Below are 24,454 nucleotides of genomic sequence, written 5' to 3'. Positions count from 1 at the left end.
ACGTTGCTACATGTATGATACTACTATTAACTGATATTACTTATTTTTAACGCTGTTACGTCGACCCATTATTAACATTAATTGCCATGAGTAGTAAGATTCTATTAAATAAATAAATCTGTTTCTAAATCTACTGCGAAGACACCGGTTTATTGCGTTGGCCCCTCGAAATATGTATAAGTGAACAATCAGGTCCCGATCGGAATTTTTACGAAAAATATTTCAATATCTTATGTACAACGTTAATGCTCCTAATATATGTCCCTATGCGTGGAAATAATTTCATTATGAATTATTTAACGATCGAATTTCTCACTGCAACACACACACCGCCGACTTCGACGTGGGTAAATGAGGGTAAAAGGGTAGCTGTGTTTGTCTCTTGGTTGGAATCCTTTTCACGATTTTCTGAACAGTGCTCATGTCGACAGTGTCACCTATCTCCGCGATAATTATGGGCTTGTGAAAGTCCTGATCGGTTTTCGTTAGTCGTACGCCCAAAATTTGCGCCGCCAAAGTCACTATACACAGAGACACCTGGAACCGAAGCCGTCCTATTAAAGTCGACACGAAAAACATTAAAGAACGTAATTATCTGATGAGTTTTTACCGCTTCACCGGTTCTCGCGGACACATCGTGAGATGGAAACCCATTCTCCGCGGCGAATTTATGGCTTCGATCCCTTTTCACCGATCTCTGGTGTTCCATGTCGCATTTATTACCGACCACGGCCATCAGAGGTGCTTCCTCGTAGTTGTTGTTCACTCTCCTGATCTTGTCGATCCATTCTTCTAGAACCTCGAAGCTGCAACTGTTCGTGACATCGTAGACCAAGAGCACGATCTGAAAGAATCAACTCTTTCGTAAGAGAATAATTCGATTTCTTCTGAACTTTATTGTAATCACGAATCTGTTTGTCAAATTGTTTTGCTTCTTCTTACATGAGCACCGAATACGTATTTGTCCAACATATTTCCATGAAGCGCGAGGCCACCAACGTCCCACAGGTGTAAGTTCACATTTTTGTAAGCACCAATGCTGAGATTCTTCAGGTAAAAGTCAATCCCAGACGTGGGCGTGTACTGTCTGTTGAAGTCGTTGTGGCAAAACTTTTGGGCGATGCTGGTCTAAACAGGGATCCCTGCATTTCAGTTATCGTGAATCGAAACACATACACGAAGACGGATTAACAATAATCAAAATATTCATCCGAATTTCTTTTCGATTTACGTGTGACCTGTTGGATATCGACAATGTTCACACATCACAATGGAAAATCGTTGAGCGGAATTTCTCTGTCATTCGAAACTCGCGTATCACGTCCGCTATCCAATTAACTATGCACATCGTAGTTCTTCGAGCCAATCCAAGAACCAGCTAGCTTATTAAATTGATGAGTGAACCGCCCGTTGACAAGAGAAACAATTACCGATATGCAATCACTTGTGTCACGAACGTGTAATTTTATATACAAAACTATACTTTCCCAATTAAAATCTTATTGTTCTATCATACACGTATTCTCAGCGATGGAAAAAAGAAAGAGGACTACCTCGTAGAAATCCCAAAAAGAAAAGAACTTTTATGTTTTATTGGATAAAACTGGGCGGTAGTTGTAGGTACGTGCTTAAAAGTCGTGACACTGACCACTTCAGGAAGCACGAAAGAAATAAATCGATACGCTGCCCTGTTCCTCGAAGCTGAAACACACTGAACTCAAACTAGACAATTCGACGCTGTATTCAATGAACAATTTTTAAGCCATACCGAAAATTTACCCTTGACAATCGATCTGTTTTCCGTTCGATGGAAATACGAAGAAAAAACGAAGAGAACAGAAGATCCCAGGGTGTAAAAATCTGTACGCACTGTCGAACAAAACAGTCCGAAACTCACTTTTCCGGATGCAGTGTCACCGACCAGGACGATTTTCAGCCTCTTCGCGGCCAAATCCTCCTCAACCGCGGACATTGGGGAAGATCGGGGGACCGGGGAAAGCGATAGGATGAGGCTCCGCCGCGAAACTTCCGGGAATCATGCGAAAAGTCGTGGTGGCCACGACGGTTCTACGTCGACTATAATGGAACATATAAACGAAGGGTCTGGCATGTGGCTAGAGAATGAAATCGAGCGAATCGACCGACCGGCCGTGGCCAGTGCGACGTCGTCGTCGTCGTCGTCGTCTACACAGGTGCATGAATAAATTAGCGAATAATCGATATTCACGAACACCGTTGTGCGTGTCTGACTTGTCACTATTGCTCGTGGAAACCTTTTTTTCTCTTCTACGAATTAATCATGAACAACAATCAACGGCAATAAATCGTACCCTTTTATTTGTCTGTGTCAAACTATTCTTTTTTTTCTTCGTTTTCTTGTATAAGTACAGTTAGAACATTGAGATTATCCAATTCCAAATTGCACATTCGAAAGACAAAAACCTTACATTTCAAATCGTTTTACAAATCTTTCGGCGATTTAGTCGCGTATGCACGGACTCAAAAGTGGTGTATAAAAATATATATCTGGTATTTTGCTCGCTGTCTTAATACTCGGAATAATGGATGATCCTGTATCGGTCGTTGCTCCGTGTCCAAGATCTGGAACAAACATTTGTTATTGGTAACATCAGCTATGAGGACTGAATTATGTATTTATATTTAAACGTTACCTCGTTAATGGATTTATCCTCCACGGTAATGCATTTATATGGAACACTTTGTACATGAATCCCATCGCGGTGTATATACAAATAATCACAATTATAATAGAAAAGAATTTGTTTAATTGAAGACTAAATCCTTGTAATTGGCTAAGAGGTAGTAGTTCGACACTCTGCAACACGTCGTCGTTCGTACGACGGTCAGTCGATCGGCTCGCTCGAAATTCGCCTTCACGATCTCGTAATACCGTCCATCGCTGGAACACATCAAACTGATCACAGCACACGGCATTGATTTATCTGCTATCGATCAAAAATCACGAAGTGCTACCTTAAACTCAGACACCGTAACTTGATACACTTTACGCGTAGTATATCGATGGCCTTCTGACTCTTGTCGGAGAACCGCAAGTTCTCTGGATCCCAACGCAGTTCTAGTCGTTCCAAGTTCGGACAATTGTTCGCGATGCCATCCATTAATTGATCCACGTGGATGTTCACGCCCAGTCTCTCTTGCGTTCCCATCACAAGAATCCTAGATACATTCGAAAACAACAAATTAAAATATTTCGTCTAACGAGAGGAAAGCATGCCATGGAAGAAGATCCCTAATCATCTACCCTCATCGTTCCCTACGAATCAGCTAAAGATCGAATTTCAACCTTCCACGGCAAAAACCCAATATCGATCAGCAAAACTCACTTGGCGTTAGTTAATATCGGTAGCACGCTCTGCCACAGTTGATCAGTGATATGAGGCATCCCGGACAAAGCAAGACCCCATAGCTGATGGCCGTATCTCGACAAAAACTTGTACAAAGCATCGTCGGTGAGGTTATCCGAACTGTCCAGGTCCAAGGCGATCAGGTTTCGAGGATTACCAAGCTCTGCCCAGGCTTTCAGGACGCTGTCGTTGAAGCCGTTCAATTGTCCAGCGCTTAGGAAACGAAGTCCCGGGATCCTGGAAAGCATGTCGATCAGACATTCCGTGGATAAGTCCGTAGCAGTGACGTCTAACTCCTGGATACTGGACTTCTCCCATTCCACTTGCATCACGTACTCGCTTTGAAGGTCTGTAAGAAAATTTACGACATGTATATATAATATGTCTCTATCGAGCTATAGAAGTGGCAAGAACACGTCTAACTGTATTTCAGTGAACGTAGATACTTGTTCCCTGCATCAGAAGACACTTCAATCTTCTACTCCTCTGGAACAGAGTCTTCATTGTCGAGCCGGTGACCTTCGAGCAGAAATTCACCGCTAAACACTCCAGCTGAATGCAGTTAGACGAGAAAGCGTCGATGTGCGAATCGTCGACGAAATTGATCCCGTAGAGATTGATCGCCCTCAGGTTAGGAGTCGCGGATTTCAGTTTGTGCACGTTTATGACTTCATAAATTTCTTCCTCTTCTTCCTCCACTTTTTCGTACGTGCCTGTGTAATCGAGGTAGAACGGCCCAACAAATGAATTTATCTTGGCGGTATTACTGTGATGGTTTAATTGAACGTTAAAAGAAATACGAACCTATGAGATGAAGGATTTCCAATCCGTTGATAAAGTTGTAAATTTTCCTCATGAAGCCTTCCATGAAAATCACCTCCGACAGACAGATGCACATGTATTTCAGTTTGGTGGGGAAAGCCTGCATCTCCGAGAAATCGTGTAGCTGCATGGCGGTCGAGAAGTCGAGCAGCATGTGCGTCAGATTCGGACACTTATTCGCTAATTCGTGGAGGACCGTGTGCGTGATGAGTTCGATCGGCAGCTCGATGTACCTCAACGAGGCGCCGAAACGTGTGCTGTCGCATACAATTCATCCATCGATCAACTTACGTCTTTAAACCATAAAACTAATCAACAATTGTTCTCTTTGCTTTTTTGTTTCGTGACATTCTTTGAAATACATATTATCGCCGGGTGTTTACAAACTATCTTGGCAAGTGGAACACCTCTCGAACATATATTTCGGGAACAAGCATTATCTGCCAGAAATTCTCTACACTTCTTTTTTGCCTCTTTTCGCTACCAGTCGAAAGCATCGTCTACCTGATCAAATGAAGCAGATTGTCCAACGAGCTGACGTGCAAGCCGCTGATCTCCGGGCGCAGCGATACGTGTTTCCACAGACGCGTGTCGTATGCGATTTGACGCCACCTTTTGCAGACACGTGCGACCCTGCATATTTCACGGTGCGAGAGGTAGCTGAAGACGTGCAGAATCACCTTGTCGGGAAGCTTCTCGATCGTCTGAAAAGAAGCGTAGGTGAAATATTCTGTTCACGAGACGTCAACACGACGACCGTCGAGAGATCTTAAAAACGGGGTTGCAACATTTTTCCAGCGAACAAGCGATTCCCTATGTCTTTTATTGGAGGTGTCTTGCGTCACTTACTGTCCCCGCGAAGCGACTCTTAACCACACCGCCCTCGGAAACGAACATTTGAGACGTTTCCACGGCGATCTGCCCCCAGACATCCACACCCCCGAGATCCATCTTGCTGTTTTAATCGGAGACAAGTCTGGAGACACACAGATGATTTTTCGACGAACGATATCACAGAACCACGTTCTTCGAACGATCGACACAGACGCTATTGGATTCTATTTTCGATGTGATTCTCGAGCTCTACGGAATCGGTCTTATTGGTCCCCACCTCGCGGAAACCGAACTTTCGACGATGGGCCCGCGATTCTCGCAACGATGGTAAAAAGATGGTGAACGTCGGATTCGCGGGGTTCCCAAGAACGGACTCCTCCGTTTTCGTGAAAATCGCGCGGCGCAACGTCGGAATTCGGGGATCCAGAAGTTCTAAGTCTTCACGGCATTTCTAATCGGATCGCGCCTGCGCCACCGTCCTAAATATAAGCCTTGGAAGACCCGTCTGTGCTTTAATTTTAAACTCGTCACATGCAGCCAAGGTGCATTTCCTTGTGTTTCCCCCGTGAAACGTCAAAATTCGCGATGAAGTTTTCCGAATGTTCCGGAATTATTGCCTTGCTCTTGATAGCCATTCTGAACTTTTCAACTGGAATTGAGGAAGCGTTTGTTAAACTTCTTTGAGACATTGTGTGGAAAAATTCGGGAGCGAAAATCGAGAAACTCAATTCCTCTCTCTTCTTGTAGCCGATGGACAAGATTTTTTAAGGTTTATTTTTTTGGATATCAAGTGTTAGTTTTTTTTGTATGGATAATTGGGGTCGTTTATACAACGTTATAAAGTTTTACGAGGTTCCGAGATACTCTAAAAATCTGCCAAGGAATCGGTTGATTTAAGACTTGGAACATGTCCGACACGCGACTGACGACGAGGCGAAGCTATGCACGTGGGAATTGCACGGTATATGCAAACGAAAAAATGTTCCTTGGAGAAAGCAAACCCTACCGATACATTATATGTATTAGCTGTCGATATTATTGTTTGGAGATACAAATGGTCTCGAGTGTTCTGATCAAACAATAAAATGAATAAGAATGTCTGTGACCCTGGCAGTTAATCACTCTATAAGCCACCTTTTATTAAACCATTTGCATACTTCCTTGATGTTCACTTTTTATATATATATATATAAGATTCTTGTAACGAAGTTCATGTGTAACATGTAATGATAGTAACCACCGTCAGATGAAATCGATAACACGAACACTTAGACGGTTTCCACCATTACCAATCGGATTGCACTTAACTTTTGTAATACTTACAGCATCGTTACGCAATACGGAGCAAAATATTATTACACTCTAACAAAATGACTAAGAAGTCTATTTCAAAGTTAAAAGTTAACCACACAGAATTGTAAGGTGACAGTAAATCCCTGTCGAATATTAATTATTTTTTATTACCGAACGGTAATGTCTTACCGAAGTATTTACGATATCAGATACAATTTCAGCTTCAACTAAAGAGTAGTAATAACCAATTCCTTTGTTTTAATGGGGTTTAATTATCAATTGCATTATTCTCGTTAAACAATTACCGCAGTCGACACAATTCTGTATCGATGAACATGGGTTCCGAGATCCTCCCTGGATATAGCGCTCGTAGCATGTTCCACGTTCAAATGATGCCAGATGCTCATTGTTACGATAATTCAAACCTCACTACAGTTTTTCGAATTCCATCCACAATGAATCGCTTCGAACTGAACAACGCGGTCACCGTGTCCTCGAGTCACAACGTCCTTTTATTCATTTCAGCTTGTACTTTTATGGAATTCACAGGACACGATAAAGTTGAACGCAAAGTCTGGACCGTACAGCAATTTGTCAGAAGACCCGTGGTTAACTGGACCATACTAGGACACACTTCGTACAGTGTCTAGCTTAATTAGTTATAAATAAAGACAAGCAGTCAGGCAAGCAGACGAGATAAGAATAGGTAGAACCCATTAGTATACCCCAGCGACAGGAGCTAGGAAAGAAGTCTAACCCTGTCACGTCACTCACTAGTGGTGTTTCAAGCATTTCGCGTCGAATATTCTGGTAAATGAATGTGCAGTGTAATTGTAATTTGTTTGTCCAGTGAAATTGTGACTTGTTCTTCGAAATGGGACTATAAATAAATTCTAAGCAATTTACCGTGTTTGGTCGTCTGATGATCTCGCCGTTGCCGTCCTCAAAATTGTTAAGCTGTTGAAGGGCTGCCTCCACGCTCAGGACGTTCCAATTGGACATTCTTCGTATATCCATGACGAAGACGTTGGGGTACGATCCGGAACGGATTCGAACATCAGAAGACTAAAACTTGGATATAGAAATGTTCGTCTGAAGCGGAAGACATTGACGTATTCCTCCGCGAATGGAACACCGGTTAAAATTGCGCACTGACGTAACACTGTTCGGTTTGGAAGGGAAGAAAAATTTCGAAGACACTTCCACGATATTGCTGATGCAATTTTAGACACACAATCGCACTTGAGCGAAAAGTAAACGATCGTAGAATATTTCACGGAAATGATCTATGTGTCCCGTAGACACAAAAAAAGCCCGATTTATCGTGCAGCGGGAAGATCGAGATTGCGTACGTTCTTCGCGGGCAATTCAACTCTTCTGGCAATGAATGAAACACGTCTCGTCGAAATTCGCTTCACGAATTTTTTTTGGAGAATCGTGAATCGGTGCAATAGTTACGTAATTGCTCGTGTGCGTGTGCGTTTCCTTTTTAATGTTTCCGCGTAAACGGAATGTATGCAATCCCCGTTGTCCGACGTAATAAACGACCTACTCCGCCATCGTGACGTTCTTGTGCTAAGCACCCTGCGTTCTGGTTCGGAGGTAAAAAATGTAACTAAAATAATCTTAACTTTCTGTCGATTCCTAAAATAGAGCCGCTGGAGTGCTCCGCCACGCAAGGATGCACAGCCAACAGAGGGCCGTCACGTTATATTCCGCGACTTTTTGAAAATTCGACGGCAAAAAGATATATTCGATTGCGTTTCGAACGATTAAAATGATCCTTGTGCCATAATTACTTATAGTGACTTATATAATTATAAAAATATACTGGGACATTTCATCGCATCGAAACAAGAAGCCATCGATGGACTTCCGCATTATTTGGTATCTCGTTCAAATAACAAACATGTAATATTAAGACATTTTCTTGACATTTGATCATATATATCCGAAATTCAGATCTTAACGTAGAGTTTAGAATAGGTAAATTTAAACATACATATGTTTCTTGAGAAAAGCTACGAAGTTAAAGCCTGGTGTACTGGTAACCAGTACAGCGATGTCTTACTTATGAATGATTCTCTATTTTAAACCAGAAGAGAATAAACTTCTCTAATTTTAGAGCAAAATAAACGATAGTTCGAGGAAATTTGGAGTTTTTTAGGATCAGCCATAAAAATTTTGCAAATGACAAGCGCCCCGTACGCATGACAGTTGTTGAATATCCTTTTGATTGCAGGCCAAATAGATAGGTACCATTTGGCTCAGCGCCATTAGCAATTTGATTAATTAAGGCCACACATAATGTGGTCACAGTGACGGCCGAGGCTTACAGAATCTTGCACGACGTAAATTTACTGTATATATATTGTTTACAACTGTATAATCAACTTGTTAAATGTATCCACCAACGAGAATATGTCGAAACAGTGAATCCAGGACGTGTAAATGTACCTGACAGAAATTTATAACAGTATTTCCATCTATTCTAATTTCTAGTTATTATGCAGTATTATAAAACAATATGAAAATTTATACATACATATGTATAAATCGTGTTTACCAATTATTGTGGAAGATGGCGTTATTGGTTCCACATTACCAACAGTGGGTGTACAGATCAGGCAGGAAAACATTAAACGTAAGTTCCAAATGTACATTTACATTTTTACATTTTCTATTATCCTTTCAAAGCTTATTGTACAGTATATCAGTAATAATTTAAAAAGGACAAGATTTGAACGTGTAATTTTTCATTATTAAATATTTAGCCGGATGGAAATCTTGCACTCCATTCAATCTGAACTCCGTGCAAGGAAATACAATCGTAACATGTTATCAGTACAGTTCATTCTTTTCGCTCTTTGTCTTGCGTTTTTGTCAGCACGTTTATTGTCCACGTTTCTACTATATTGTGACAATATCGTTGTATAATACAGCTGTATAAATATTTATGCTTTGCATTGTCTACTCTTTTGTTTCGATCATTATTCCACTACTAATAGTATTTAGGAGATTGTAAATTTTACTGTTTCGAAATTGAATGTCTTTTGGTGTTATGTATCTATAATAACGAATCGACAACCGGTGAGCACCATATATATGTATTGATTGACGATTGTTATCTAAATAAGTCTGTTAATATTGTATCATCAAAATGGCGGCCGCAGAAAACGTAGTTTCGCGATGTACACAATGCCATGAAGCTCGCCGACAATAACAAAAAAAAATCTTGCTGCTACGTTCGTTTCTCATGCGCGTTTTCAATCTGTATAACCGCGAATCGTCGAATAAATTCGTTATGATTTTCAATCATTTGTAGCTTGAGCGATATTAATGTATTTTTTTATCTGTCTGACGTAGTCACCAGAAGATGTTGTCAGATAATATTTGTACAAGTACTGCGATTAAAGTTCACATTGTTGGGGAAAAGATTGTCAATAGTGGAAAGTTTTTAATAACAAATTTTATTGTAAAATTACAGCTACTACACCAATTTTGAATTTCAATTCGATCCCCTATTTAATTTGAGAATAACTGCGAATATTTGCGTGAAACCGTGGAACTACAGTAGCGCCTCTATCGATTTTCACGTTGAACGATGGAAATTGAATTCATTCTTCTTCAGGAACCAAAATATCTCTGTTCTTTTCTTTAAATAAATAATTTATAATCTCAACATCGAATTATACGTTGCTGCACTTCGAGTTCATCGCTATTATCTTCCATTTTTATTCTTTCCCTCTTCTAAATTTCATCTCTCTTTCTCGTAAGAATTTGCGATGTTCCGTGTCTCTTTCGCTTACTATCCACGCGTAGCGCCTCGGTAGCTATAAAAGAGGCCGCTTTAGCCGTAACGCGCATTATCCGTTGCGTCGGTACGATGAGAGGATCCCATTTCGTATTCTTTTCGAACCGATAAAAATACATAAAGTAAAAAAACAGAAGGAAAGATAATAACTTACTAACAACAGTGCGATCAAGTGCGATTCTAGACGTCAAGAAGAGTGTATCTTTATCCGCTCGAAGAAGCGGTAAATGCAAGGTGAACATAACCAAAAACACGAGGAAGAAGAACATCAGAGACGCAGAAGCGTGAAGTGCATTCTATCCTGTGCGTCGTTGTGCAATCGTGTTTATTATTTCTGGCGGTAAACGTATTCGCTTTGATTCATCAGTGATCAATCTTTTACAGAATCAAAAACAAAGAAACAGTAACGGTGAAAGTCTGAAAAATCGTTGGGTTGACGCCGTTGTCACTTTCCATTGTATCCTTATTTCGGCTGGCATGAGATATCATCGTGTCGAAAGCGATTCAAACGACCAAAGAGAGAAGTCACGTTGCGAAAAAGAAGAGAAAGAATAGAAAGAACAAGAAGAAGCGGGAGAGTTAGACGGTCATCTTCCAAGATTGAAACGCGTAGCCCGACGATCGTTGCCCGCGTATTTATCATTGTAGGTCCGATCCCGGTGCTCTTGTCCCCGCATTGCGGCGGTATGAAATAACAAGGGGCTTGATTTGATCGACAAAACCGGCGACGTTAGAGGCGGCGACCGCCTGATTCGTAGTGTCCGTACTCAGTCCTCAGTGTAGGCTAGTCGGGCGCACGGTAGTCGTTGTCTGGACAATATCTACGCGACACTTGTTTTTTTGTCACCCGAACATAATCCTTAAAGCGACATTGTTCTACCTCAAGAGACACTTGACGCGCGAAAATAATTCTGAAACTGTGAACGGTATACGGTTAACGGTTCCCGAGGGTGTTGGACGAAAGAGGTTATATTCGTATAAACAGACCGTCGAGAAAGCAACAAATATACGTATTTCAGATCTATATACTGGTTTACTGTGATTTTTGTTCATTGAATCCTGGTCGATCTTGACAACGATAATCAAATCGGCATAAATCATTAAGGAAGACGGAAAGGAACGTTTGGGAGAAGGATTTTGACAAGCAAAGTGTTCGATACACGAGACGCACAAACATGGCGGCAAACATGAGCATAGAATCCTCCGGATTTCTTTACGATATGGTCACGGAGGACTTGTGGGGATCTTGGGAATCCGCGTTGGATTATTTTGAGTACACACCATGGGTGTTTTCTCTGCTAGGAAGCACCATGATCGGACTGACCGGTATCTTCCCGCTATTCATCATCCACATCGATGAAGCTGCCGCTTTGAAGACAGGGGGAGGTAACACATTTGTTTACAAACATTGCCGCCTAACGACTGTATTTCTATCGTTTTGTATTTGTCAACTGTCAGCGTGAACCTACATGATTCGAGCGGAATCATATGGTGTTTATAGCTGCGTGGGATTCTGATGCTTTGGCGAGGGGAAGGTTCTGTGTACGTTCTATCGCGCACGCGGGAAATTGTTCGCAATAGGTTAGTACAGGTGAACCAATCAAATGATTTGTTGTGTCACGATTATGGCGTGTTTACCTTTAACAGACCTACATTCTCTCGCTTCAATTTTTAAATCTTTAACTTACAGTGAAAAATTATTTTAACAAAATGGAAGGTCTATCGTTTGAATGGAATTGTATATTTGAGTCAAAAGATATCAATATTCTTTTGGAATAGTAATCACATGAGAATGTATTTCTTCGCGATAAGAGAGTGATAAGATTCAGTTCATCTTTTGTACAAATAGTTACACTCGTCGAGGACGGTCAAGTTTTTCTAACAGTCGAAAACCTATTACCTATTTCAACTTCTCTATGAATTATTACTGAGGTCGTCAAAATTCTGCGTAGAAAGTCACCTGAAACACGAGGTTATCGATGTAAATATTGTCAAGAGAAGTGGCACTATAATTTTCTAGTTCTAAGGTCTTGCGTTACTAAAAGTCTCTTTTCTCATTTTTCTTGAACGATTCTAAATCCTACAATTCTAATATAGTATGATACTGCTATAACAAACCGGCAATATGACAGAAATATTTATTAGCTTATTGTTATTATTCAACAATTCATCGACACCGGGTTTGACCGACAACGACATTAATCGATAATGACATTGACCAACAACGTACGTTTCGCGATTCTTTAGTTTTACTTTTTCTTCGTGCATATCGTATGTGTTCACTTACATTTTTATTATTTGAAAGATGTCCGAATGCATTTTTTCACCATTTGAATACAGCGTATTGGTTGTTGTTACACACTCACTTGCTGTTACCCCTTTTTCCCCTTTTTTTGAAGCTTCTATTACCCACGTATTCATTACGCAGTCACAATAGGAGTGCTAATCTCTTTAATGAGGACCAACTCTGATTTAAAATAAGAATTCGAAACACATTTTCAATTCTCGTGTGTATTTTGAAAATTGCGTAATATTTATAATAAAATTCCAAGTTAAACCGTCTCGACGTTGAGTTAGAACGCTATAGTAGTTCAACACTAATTCTCAACGCGGACCTTGCGCAATAGAATACGATCGTGGATCACGATTTCACTAGAAATCTGCGGTCGATGGTGTCGGTCCCTTTTTCCTAGAAGAAAAAGGTTCGAATTATCGCAATACTCGCGCGACTTTCTTCTTCGATTGTTGTTACTAGTATTCACAACATTCTTCGAATACTTTCGGACCATGTTCGATCTCTTCCAAAGGACATATTTTTACTCACCTTGTTATACGCACTGTACATGTCTCCTTGTCTTTTCATGTTTTTTTCATTTTTAACGTTTTATATATAGGTTTCCCGATTGTTCAAGTACCACGGTAGTCAGATGCAAATCCAAATAAAAATAATGATGTGTTACATTACGTCAGATAGGATCTTGGGACCGCTTAACAAGAAACGCAATCGGCCACGTAGAATGATTCTACTGCGCACATTGCTCGGCCGCGTCGCAAACTGTTGCCAACCTCTTCTCCGTAAGCATATTCTTATTGTCTGTAGAGAAATACTCTGAATCGAGGTAGGGTATTTATACTATTCAATATACTTCTTATTCATCTTTATTTTCGACTATGAGATAGATAAGAAGAATTTCTTAAAACAGATACAGGACAGTTAATCGATGTTTCAGAACAATCGTACCGAGAAGAGGGAAGAGTAATTGCAGTGTCTAATTATCTAATTGTGAAGATCAATGTTCTTCAAGAAAGTGAATTATTCCCGTGTAAAAACGTGATCTCTTGGATCCTAAAGGCCACTGATGAGAAGTTACCCTCACTACACATCGTCCGTTTACCCCTCCATCGTTCTGTCGCTCGTTTATTTCTGAAAACATGTCCGACGCACGCTTTCTACGGTCCTCGTTGATGCTCGTTCCACGCCAATGCGAGTAAGCAAGGTCGTGGAACTTGTTCTCGACGGACGCGGCGCAACAATGGAATTCGTGGAAACAGGCGAAAATGCAAATGTAATTCTCTGTGCATGGGTTGTTTGAATCTGGGTTTGAATGCGGTAAAACATATACACAAGGTGCCCTGAAGTAACCTCATTTGGAACAGATCACAACATAACAACTGATTCTGTTTTTCATTGATCTTGAGATAAGTAAAATACGGGACATCTGTCTTCTATGTTGTCAAATTCCGCGCAAGAGACAGAGGACGTTAAGGAACATGAAAAGGCTCATTTATACTTTAAGAATCGATTTTACGGAACAATCGATCACAACATCCGGTACACAGCAGAATGAAAAAGACAAATAATTGTCGGACGTCACTCACTCGTTAGGAACTTTTCCATCGAGCTAAATAATTGCTCGAGGAACTATGAAAGTCCACCGAGTTCACGCGTGTCGATACTGTGCGTCGCGACATACGGAACGCCGAAGGTCGTGGAACTTGTTGGACACAATGGCGAATACGAATGAAACGAACCCAGTTGCTCCGTGGGTGGGACATACCACCACGTATATTCGTGATGTCGTTTTGTACGGTACTCGCGAATTCAAGGGCGTCGTTGCATTCCGCGACGCTACTAGATTTTACCATCGGCATAATTTTGCATTATTCATTGTAGACAAAGTAATAGATAAAGTCCGGTCGCAAGATATCAAACGTTTGGCGGAATAACTTGTTCGTAACCATTTATACACAAGAACACGAATAGTGGGTGGTTAATGGATTATGGAACACTACACGAAACATGGAAACTTTTTATCGTTCTGTTAATTGTCTTGTAACATGCAGATGTTGCACTGAATTATATAGCGATGTATAAGTCTTCTTATTAATGCGATATGCATACGAAAAGGGGACAGTGTCGGATCTTACGGCAAGATGATAGCTGGCGAGGACAGAAAGCGTGTGAAGTATAGATCGCTACCAAGAAGGGCGAGAAGGGCCTGGGATCTTACAATAGCTCCCATCCTTCTTTCTTTTATCGGGACATCCCAACGGACGGGATTCCTATAAGAATTCTGTGGAATCCCCTACCCGCGGAATGCTCCGAAATTTTCATCCAAGGGCGCAGACGGTTCACCTGGCCGATTCACACGATTACACCTGGAGTCGAAGCGGAAAAACTCGCAAGCGAATCAATACGCCTATTATGTTGAAAGTTCGCATAACGACACGCTCAGGGCGATTTTCAGTTTTGTACCCTGGATGAGCCGTTATTCGACAGTGTGTTCAGAGAGAACCCAGTGATCTTCGTGGGTCTAGCGTTCTGGAATTCACGTCTGGGAAGTACAATCGATATCGGACGAGGCAATTTAAATGGTAAATTGCGTTCGAAGCGCAGCCGTCTAGATCCGATTTAAACCTACCGCCTTAATTCTCCAAATAGCGATTCCCTTTTCTCGTTTGTACCGCGTTCCATTAATTTTTTCTCCTCGGTTTTGCAAGTCAAACGAGAGCCCTCCACGGGGCCATGTGAATCATTCGTTTGCTTATTCTTCTTCGACAGTAGGTAGCGGCGCCTGTGTTGGTCGTCGACCTTCTTCGAGAACAGGCTTTTTCGCTCTTCTCTTTCGCCTTCGTCCGTGCTTCACTCGCGTACGAAGAACAGGGGAACCAAAAAGTGTTCCGTTTTCGTTGCGAAATACCCAATATCGGTGATGCAAGATTACGCAAGATTATCCGCCACGATGCAACAAGCCCTGCACTCGTGTTGTTTGCATATATCGATGCCAGTTTCTCTTCGATCTTTTATCTGAACTACGTTCTTTTGTTCTACTTTGGTACCATGAGTGTAACCACGCGACGAGATAGATTTCGTTTTGAAGTATCAGTCTGATAGATTATTGGCCTAGTCAATAGACAGAGATTTGCAAATGTTCCTTTAGGATGGTAGCTTTTGTGATACTAAACTTTATGTTTCAGTTGTCGATAAGTCTTCGAGTAAACTTACTTATGATTAAGGCTCAGTGCTTGTCCGTCCTTATACCATTCAATCAATTCTTTCATTCATCTGCTTCAGTTCTTTCGTGCTTCTCTTTTTAGACATTTTGGTTCTCCTCTCGGAGTGAACAGATTCTGGGAAACTATTTTTAGAAATGTACTGTGTCGTGCAAAGGTCTCGTTTAACCGCGAAAACGGTTTGACCGGAAAAATTCTGGAAACGATGCAGTCGGCGCATGAAATTACGGGTTCAGCTGGCCTATCACGCCAACGACTGTTCTGGAATGAATCTATTATGAAGCCCGGCATGCCCGCCCACGAACATCGTCGCGCGGAGATGCATTCTCTATTTCGTTTTCGTTTGATTCCATTACGACTGCGTGTGTTCGGTCTTTTTAGCACCTCGTCATTTATGATCCTTAGGTCGCGCCAGTTGCCTCCGAAACCTGCATCTAAACGGTTTCTTCGAGTGCACTCGGACACACACGCGCCACCCGATCGATTTTTTCTACTTTTAGAACCGGGTAACCCGGCGGCCTTTTCGTAACTAATTTCTCGTGCACGGTATTCCGGGAATTTTGTTTTTTTATTCAACATTATTAAATGATAACGTAATTAATGATGACGTAATCTTAATCCATCGTGGAAGGTTACTTATGCTTATCGTGAAATTTTTCGTTTCGAGTGGTTCAGAAGTGTAGTGCGTAAAGATTTGGACGAGCACCGGGGAAAAAGGGTAATCGTGATGGCAATCTTTCGAGTTATCAGGTACTTGTAGATCGTTTTTAGAAAATTCTAGGCAATTGTTATATTGCAGCAAATAACTAGATAACGAACTAATTCACGCGTGTGCATCGCGAGATAGTTGCTTTCCATTAAACTGGTAAGCGCGATGCTCGAAATAGATTCGCGAGCGGATTCATCGTTTGCCGCCCACGAAGAACAATGGCAGCTGCCATCTTGTAACGAGGGCGTAGAAACTGTAGTTGTATTCGTAATTTCACCGATACTTTTTCTGCTTATACGTCTACGTTTCTTTCGATCGTGGCAGAGAAATATGTTTTTGCGTTTCGAAAAATTAATCAGCCCATCGACAATCTTGCGCAACTACCTGATATGACGTCCGCGATAAAGAACAATTAAAAATAAATGAAACAATGGCCATCGAAACTGTATCAGAGTTGTTGATAACATTGTACAGATCACACGTTCGTGCTAGAAAACATTTTGCTGCTTTTTTATGCGAGTCATCGTTTTTTTTTTTTCTTGCAACAGCCGGTATTCCCGTCGAGATAAAAGAATACGTTTCTGCGTAATTTCGTCCACTTATAAACGTTCACTAGCGCGTGTTTATTTTACCTTACGATAATATTATCTTCGATACCACTGAACGTCCAAGACATGTCAAAGTTTATGCAAGCTACCGATTAACAATGGACATTGATCTCTTATGCATTGTACAATAACGCTCGAAAAAGATTGTAATATAACTGGCGGATGCTCTTCTGAAACGAAGAAGCACTCTGCAACCTAGCCAAAATTGTTATTTTCTAATGTTTCTAAGAACTCTAAGCATCTGCAATTCCGAGTTATTCTCATGCAGAAACTGAATATTCTCGATACACAACGTTGATCTATGCAGCCATGTTAATCACGTTCAATTACAGACTCGATTCCAAGATATCATTTCTTGCAATAGTGTCACGATGTTTCATCATGAAAGTACGGTGGATAAAAAAACCAGGAAACAAAGAGCGATCCCGTAAATAGTTCGAGGAATAGCAAAGTAGGCAGGCACGCGCTGATTCCTAAGAAAACTGGGCGATGTATATGACACGGAAACGAAAATTCAACGGCGGAACGTGGCGGCTGTTAACGATGCTCGCTCACTTATCATCGTGTTCTGCAGCTTGGAAGCCAGTTCACGATAATAACACAGATTTATCATTGTTCATGCGTCGGGAAACACGCTCTTTTTCCTCCAACCGGTTGTTTACAAGTGACTCTTCCCTCGCGGTGCATCCGAATTACGATTCTCAGTGGTTGCGTGATCCAAAATCAGAGATCGAAATGTATTAATAAAATTTACACGTTTGACCGTAAATAATTTCCGTTTCGTTATCAGGCAAGTATTTAACGATGCATGACTTTCGTAATATGCGAAAAAGTTTTGCGCAACCGGGATACGTTACGGTCGATCGCGATTGTAAACGAAACTGGAGGGAAATGGATTTCCCGTTGCAGCGAACGCTTATCGCCGATCTGTCATCGTTAATTTTATTGCTAACGACTTATTGTCCGTTCCCGGAGGCGTCACAGGACGCGTTTGCAATCTGTGCAGGAATCATTTCCATATTCACGTTACATCATGAACGATGATCTGGAAAGTACGTACGATCCCATACACGCGTCTAGCTTTCTTTGCTAATGCAATATTATCCGTGGATGAATTTATCTATTCCGAAAATACTTTGGACGTGTCTGGAGCGCGCTTGACATTGGTTTCAGAAGGATACGAGATTTATTGATCTGACGTACGGATCGCGAGCTCTCGGCGATGCAAAGTTCGCCAATGGGAGAAAATACAGCAAAGACGAATTAATTTACTGTTCGGACACTCAAGTTGAATTGTGTCGCCGCTTTTATTAACCCTTGACCCGGTTATGTTTCCAGATAAATTCGTTTGTGTTATGGCATTTATCGGTTATTACCGATTAAATAACATCGTCGTACGTGGAACGACCATGTTTTCCCGTTACGTTTAAAACAGTGGTAATAGAAACAAATATATTTCAAAGGATGAATATATTCGATAATGACAAATGCAATTGCAGCGTTTACAAGAGAACACGGAGATAACTAATTAGAAAATCATTCTTTTTTTTCGCTGAAATGTTCGTTTCAACGAACAGAAACAGCTTAAACGGCTCCCATGAGGAACTCAACTGACGGACGAGTTCTATTTATTTCAATTTTCTTGAATATTTACGCGGTGACGATCGCGAGTATCTCGTGATTTGCTTTCCATAACTATCTGGTGGATGATTAATCGTCGGCAGAACAAGGAAAACCTTGAGTGTCGACGGTTTTTTTGTGTCGTAAATATTGTTCTGGAAGCGAAGAAATAGGTTTCTTCTCGCGAGTCGCGATAGGTCGTTGCGCCGGGATCGCCTTCACGGGACTATTGAACGGATGGAAGCAAATGGATATTTATCAGAGCAAGTAATTACCATAATAACTAGACGTTTATGGTGTGCGCGTATAAACATAATAATTAAGTGTCCGTTGATTCGCTTGGATGACGATCACTAGGCAATTATTTCACGTTCTTCAGAAATTGTCCTCGATCTCCTTGCATTCGACGAACAAGTGAATAAATAGATTAATCCACTAGTTTCCTATAGACTCCACTAGATTTCCACTAGACTCCAATCGTTTTGTATGCAAATGTGTCGAAAGAAAGGTATTCCAATGCACTATATTTTTTTAAAGAAAATATACAAAAACATTTCTTTCTCAGTGCTGCAGAAATAATAGTTCATAGTTAGGTAATAGGGAAAAAGTTTAGTAATTTACAGAAGTAAAATTTATTAAATTGAAATATTGATGGAAACTCGATGGAATAAAATATCATCCCAGATTGCACCATCGGTCTGTAGAACAGTCAAGTAAATCGGAGAATGTCAGATGTCATAAACTTGTTAATATCGTCCACTTAATAATCAATTCCGTAAAAAGTGGAACAAGGTCTGTGAACTGTGAAGTAACTATCTCGTCCTCAGCAGCGGCATCGTTCCTCGATTTAATTTTCCATAAAAATGATGTTTTTCGATCATTCGCTTCTTATGTTCACTTGTAAAAAAAAAGATCAGCGTATCGATGACCGAAACATCGGTCATTCACAAAAGTTCTCTGAACATTTAATATCCAAGAACAATCTTGTGATTCACGATCTCGAAGGATCGCAGCGAAATAATCACGCTCCGTTCATTTTTAACGATAACGGAAAGTTTACGTAACTTGAAACACAACGATCGGAGTAATCATCAGACTTTAAGCTGTAAGCTGCTTGTCGCGCACTGATTTGTGGCGCAGCTAGATAAAATCTAGTCCAGATGATCGTACAGAACGTATCGATAACTTTTCCGTGGACCCTACACAATAAGAAATTACAGCCCAATAGAGCATATTTCTTCACAAGAACTTCTGCAGTCTCTTAAAAGCGAAGCGGAGATATATTCGTAGAACTTGTATCAAGGTAATCACCCAGAATTGCACCCTTTATCCCTGTCAGAATGTTCACGCGATCTCACAGATCTTTCGGAACTTTTCGACTTGTGCACGAGATCGACCCTGGAAAATTAATGTTCCGATTTAATCGTAATGTAATATCGATCCGTCAAACGACCACCGATCATCCGGAAAAGCAGAAACGCGTTTTTCCGGCCGTAAGCCACTCTGAATGAAATACGACTCGAGTGCGAGCCAAAGATATCGGGACCGACTTGATCGTACTTTAACGTGGTCGGTGATCCCCCTGGCCTCTCGGCAAAGAAATCGACCGACAGTGAAATTGTTCGCTGTCGCGCACGAAATTTATCGGCATGCGGGGAGAAATCTATCGCCTCGAATTTTTTTGTTATCGTCCCCGGACCGTGCGTAAGAGTCCGCGTGGGACGAGACCTGGGAAACAGGAATTTTCGATGAAATTCTCGCCTGAACCGATTAGTAACTCGTTCAATGCGTTCGCCACCCACATCCTTGACCTTTTTAAAATCGTATTCACCCGATAACTTCGGCATCGAATCCTTGTTCTATTCTCTCCCGAGAAAAGTTGGACAGTTCATCGGGTACTTTAGGTTTAGTGCTTCTCTGATACGTCTTTTATTCCCAGTTTTTAATCTAGGCAATCGAAAATAGGTTTTTCTATTGATAATTTGACTTAAAAGAGATTTTGAATGAATCCTCAAGGTAAGTGGTTCTCGATACCCTTGCCTCAGAATGATTCTTACATTAAAGAACTGCTACAGTCTGGTGATTCTGAAGGGGTCTCTAAGGATGTCTAACTTTTACTTTCGTTAATCCATTTGACTCGACAATGCAAATCCTGGTTACCCAATTTCCCCCTGTATTATGTAACATCCACCGATCCGTTGTAATAGGTTCTATGTGTATTTCTGTTTCAGACAGCGCTGGTACGCTGAAAATACTGTTGAGTTTCGCGGTCGGCGGCCTTCTCGGTGACGTTTTCCTGCATCTGCTGCCGGAAGCATGGGGTAACAGCACGTTTCAAACAGGTGAGAGAAGGTTCTTCGTTGATAGAAGGGCGACGGATTTTACATCCGGGAAAAAAAGTTTCATTGATGCAAATGTAAAGAAGCATCTAATAGATCCCATTTAAACGGTCATGTGCTAATAGCTGGCTGTCTCGGCCTTGCCGGCAATATCGTGACACAAAATGGCAACAGCGGCGTTCCACGATTCATTGGGACCATGAGTCACGAACGATAACGTATGAACCAGTCACTGCGTGAACGAACTTCGAAGGATATCCTGTGTGTTCATGTCCGTCCTCCTTTTGAACTTTGGGGATGATTAATGGGGGTGGAATTCTTTCTGAAAAGTCAGTCCAAGTGTTTTTATTGATTGATGTAACAGACTTTCTATATTAAAAACAGTTTATTGAACACCTAATGAAGAGTCAAAATATTCAGTCTTGCAAACACTAGTACATAAGCTACGCTTATCTGTTTATCTACTGGTTACAAATTATATAACAATAGATCGCGAAGTGTGGTACACAAGGATATGGACGTCACAGGGTAACTGTAGCCTCGAACGATTGTTTATTGATCTTCGCCACCAAGAGGAAACTGAGCGTTGAAAAAACAATAAAAGAAGAGGAGGTTCAGAGGTTGCATAGACCGTGGACCGATTAACGCAATTCTATCTGTCCAGCGCGCACATGACTTCTCTGAATCGTTTGACCATGCAATATGCATTTCACACCGCGACCAAGACGAGGCTGTTTTCTAATCGTTTTAATAGCTTTGAACTGTATCTATCTACCCTTACTTTCGGCGGATATAGTAGCAACGCGTAATCATTTTTCTCAGTCAGACAGCACACGGCGATCGAATTGCTTTCCAATCGAAGTCCCGTGGATCTAGATTGTTCGCCGTTTAAGCAACACGGCAATTCATCGTATTAGATCTATCTTTACCATAAGCTAAGCGAGGAGTTGATCCACAGACGGTCGGTCGTCCGCTTTGTGAACGATTTAAGCAACGGTCAGAAACCGCTATTGTGCTTCAGTTGCGGATTTCAATTGCCAGCTGTCCTCTCCTGAATTAAACCGACTCGGACCAGGTCGTCCACCTACGATTTTCGAGTTACCCTCCTCTCGCGGTCGAATAATTCGTTCCCCTCTCTCATGGATAGCTTTAAAATCCATTGGAACGTTGCGAATTAGGAAACAAACGTAATGTCGTTGGAATTAAACGAAATCCTTTCTGTTTCAGCAAAAGATGCTGGTCATCCGTCGATAGCCTGCGGCCTCTGGGTGCTCAGTGGTTTTCTGATATTCGTCATAGCGGAGAAATTGTTCAACTTCGAACAGGAAACCGAAATTGACGATGAATCCGTGATGTCGAAGAAAGAAGAACCACGTTGCAATGGCGGTATACAAGCGGAGAAAGAAATGGAGAACAATAATTGTATTACGCTGATCAACGGCGACCCGAAAAACGAGATTTCGAAGCGGTACGCTAAGACGGACTACCAAAAATCTATCGACGAGGTAATGAAAACTGCTGCTAAGAAGCCTTTTTTTCAATCACTTTTGTCTGTTTGGAAGTACAATGAACATTTTTCCTACAGATCCAGCCATTTTTGGAGAATAAAAACGGCTACTCCCACCTACAGAACGGGTACAAGAATTCCCACAAGAAAAACGGTTTCGTCGGCAACGGTATCAAACCGGTACTGATGTGCAATGAGTTCTCCAATACACTGGGAGGCCTCTCGATAGACGAGGCGAAGAATTGCCTGAAGAAGCTGACACAGATCAACGGCTTCTCTTCTGAACGGTCGAAGGGTGGCTGCTCCGAAGAGAAGAAATTGCTCGTGGCTGATGCTGTTAGCATTAAAAAGACTGTTAAGAAAGAAAAATCGAAACATATAACTGGCTACCTGAACCTGATGGCCAACATCATCGACAACTTCACTCACGGTCTCGCGGTGGGTGGTTCATTCCTCGTCTCCCTCCGTTTGGGAATGCTTACCACATTCGCTATCCTCATACACGAGATACCACACGAGGTTGGGGATTTCGCTATACTGCTACGCAGTGGATTCACCCGTTGGGATGCAGCGCGGGCGCAGCTTATCACTGCTAGCGGTGGCATTTTTGGCGCCATGTCGGCGGTGTTCTTTTCTGGCGGTGAAGTAGGTACGTTCTGTTTTGTGCTGGCCCATGTGTTTATTGTATAGTTATTTCAACTGGATGCTCAGGTAACACATGCATGATTTGTGATACATTACATTAACGATGATTATTTTTTTTTTAGGAGTGAAAACAAGTTGGATATTACCATTCACGGCGGGTGGTTTCCTTCATATTGGCATGGTCACCATCTTGCCTGAACTGCTTAAAGAATCTAATCCCAAAGAATCGTTGAAGCAACTTGCTGCGCTACTTTTGGGTATCGTCCTGATGGCTGTTCTGACGATCCTTTGCGACTAGAAGGATTCCGTTTTCTTTCTTTTTTTTTTTTTAAATACCGTTGAGTTTAGCGATCGATATACACTGTTTTGCGCATACTGAAATTAGTTCGTTTTTTTGTATGCTAGTACTCGGTACGTGTCAGAACGGTAGTTCGAGTTGCCATATGCCATATAAGAACGTTATTCCTTGTAATACTGGTTGCTCAATAGAGATGAGTCTACGTCTAGTGACAGCGGAGAAATGAGGAACAATGGTTAAGAACTGATCAAATGTATAACTAAATTACGTATATTTGTGTACTGAATACTTAATTTGGAATAGGAGTTCGCCGTTGTTTCAGTTCAAGAATATAATATACACTATTGTTATTTTTTCACTCTATTTCCTGTTGATATTGAGTTTCACTGTGATCATGTTGAACAATTATTTTATTTTTACTCCGATATACTGTGTGCTTTCGATATTCGATCTTTCTTCTTTTTTTCGATAGACTGTTCACATTTCTTTGAGAATAAAATGAAAGACCAGAAAATAACAAAAAAAAAAGGAGAGAAAAAAAATTGGAAAGGAGTAATTGTGCGAGTTACTTTTATATTTTTCGATCGTTTATTGAGGAAGTTGTATTACTGGCAGTCCAGGATTATCAATTTACATTAATACTTTTAGAGTGATTGTTAAAAACTTGACATAGTTTATACACACGAATGTACGTATGTTCTTTTGTGAAGTATCGGTCAAACAAGTTTGCCATAAGAAACATCATTCCATCTCTGAGATTACCGACGCACTTAAAGTTTTCGTGACATGGGAGTTACACGCACGGAACTAGTACTTGACGTATGACTATCGCGTTGTGAAATTAACTATCCTGTACATAATGTTTATGCTTCCTTGTTTACTGTATAAAGAAAGAAAAAAGTTAAAAATTCGTACAAGAATTTGTATATTCGACGTGCGTGCCCCGAAAAATATGTTTTAAGTTCCTAGAAGGTTATTGTAAATAACGTTATAAAACTTATTCGTTTTGCCGTAGTTGCAACAGAAAAGGAGATTACTACAGAATGTAAAAGAAAAAGAAAGAAA

The 24,454-nt window shown here is 41.0% G+C and overlaps 3 protein-coding genes across 5 annotated transcripts; 1 reads left to right on the top strand and 2 right to left on the bottom strand.

Annotated features, from left to right (window-relative positions):
- Nucleotides 1-165: 165 nt before the first annotated feature.
- Nucleotides 166-1,972, bottom strand: LOC107189091 (ras-related protein Rab-28-like). Its single transcript, XM_015577525.1, has 4 exons — nt 1,898-1,972; nt 943-1,128; nt 611-844; nt 166-537 (listed from the first exon to the last, which is right to left on the bottom strand). The coding sequence occupies exons 1-4, from the start codon at nt 1,970-1,972 to the stop codon at nt 313-315; spliced, it is 720 nt and encodes a 239-aa protein (XP_015433011.1). The 3' UTR covers nt 166-312.
- A 358-nt stretch (nt 1,973-2,330) lies between these two features.
- Nucleotides 2,331-7,352, bottom strand: LOC107189040 (F-box/LRR-repeat protein 7). Of its 2 annotated transcripts, none has more exons than XM_015577472.1 (8): nt 7,242-7,352; nt 4,713-4,912; nt 4,191-4,465; nt 3,833-4,099; nt 3,366-3,735; nt 2,995-3,198; nt 2,673-2,920; nt 2,331-2,601 (listed from the first exon to the last, which is right to left on the bottom strand). In XM_015577472.1, the coding sequence occupies exons 1-7, from the start codon at nt 7,350-7,352 to the stop codon at nt 2,785-2,787; spliced, it is 1,563 nt and encodes a 520-aa protein (XP_015432958.1). In that variant the 3' UTR covers nt 2,331-2,601; nt 2,673-2,784. The 2 variants fall into 2 exon arrangements, with proteins under 2 accessions (XP_015432958.1, XP_015432959.1); XM_015577473.1 differs by lacking the exon at nt 7,242-7,352 and adding an exon at nt 5,058-5,256.
- A 2,866-nt stretch (nt 7,353-10,218) lies between these two features.
- On the top strand, nt 10,219-23,618 carry LOC107188985 (zinc transporter ZIP13 homolog). 2 transcript variants are annotated; one of them, XM_015577400.1, is made up of 6 exons: nt 10,219-10,383; nt 10,534-11,535; nt 20,832-20,942; nt 22,167-22,444; nt 22,525-23,095; nt 23,214-23,618. In XM_015577400.1, the coding sequence occupies exons 2-6, from the start codon at nt 11,325-11,327 to the stop codon at nt 23,387-23,389; spliced, it is 1,347 nt and encodes a 448-aa protein (XP_015432886.1). In that variant the 5' UTR covers nt 10,219-10,383; nt 10,534-11,324; the 3' UTR covers nt 23,390-23,618. The 2 variants fall into 2 exon arrangements, with proteins under 2 accessions (XP_015432886.1, XP_015432885.1); XM_015577399.1 differs by having other exon boundaries at nt 10,219-10,452.
- Nucleotides 23,619-24,454: the final 836 nt, after the last annotated feature.

This window comes from Dufourea novaeangliae, unplaced genomic scaffold (assembly GCF_001272555.1).
Source record: "Dufourea novaeangliae isolate 0120121106 unplaced genomic scaffold, ASM127255v1 scaffold125, whole genome shotgun sequence".
NCBI lineage: Eukaryota > Metazoa > Arthropoda > Insecta > Hymenoptera > Halictidae > Dufourea > Dufourea novaeangliae.
The sequence above is the reverse complement of the archived record's forward strand: the minus strand, read 5'-3'. Positions and strand labels throughout refer to the sequence as shown.

Bases quoted from the DNA above. Each gene is read 5' to 3' on its own strand.
- LOC107189091 (XM_015577525.1), bottom strand. From the start codon at position 1,972: ATGTCCGCGGTTGAGGAGGATTTGGCCGCGAAGAGGCTGAAAATCGTC. The intron at 1,129-1,897 runs GTGAGTTTCGGA...ATCCCTGTTTAG, and splicing joins GTGACACTGCATCCGGAAAA to ACCAGCATCGCCCAAAAGTT. The intron at 845-942 runs GTAAGAAGAAGC...TGATTCTTTCAG, and splicing joins AATACGTATTCGGTGCTCAT to ATCGTGCTCTTGGTCTACGA.
- LOC107189040 (XM_015577472.1), bottom strand. From the start codon at position 7,352: ATGGATATACGAAGAATGTCCAATTGGAACGTCCTGAGCGTGGAGGCA. The intron at 4,913-7,241 runs GTAAATTGCTTA...GCTTCTTTTCAG, and splicing joins TCATCAGACGACCAAACACG to ACGATCGAGAAGCTTCCCGA. The intron at 3,736-3,832 runs GTATCTACGTTC...ATTTTCTTACAG, and splicing joins TCTTCTGATGCAGGGAACAA to ACCTTCAAAGCGAGTACGTG.
- LOC107188985 (XM_015577400.1), top strand. From the start codon at position 11,325: ATGGCGGCAAACATGAGCATAGAATCCTCCGGATTTCTTTACGATATG. The intron at 11,536-20,831 runs GTAACACATTTG...TTTCTGTTTCAG, and splicing joins CGCTTTGAAGACAGGGGGAG to ACAGCGCTGGTACGCTGAAA. The intron at 23,096-23,213 runs GTACGTTCTGTT...TTTTTTTTTTAG, and splicing joins CTTTTCTGGCGGTGAAGTAG to GAGTGAAAACAAGTTGGATA.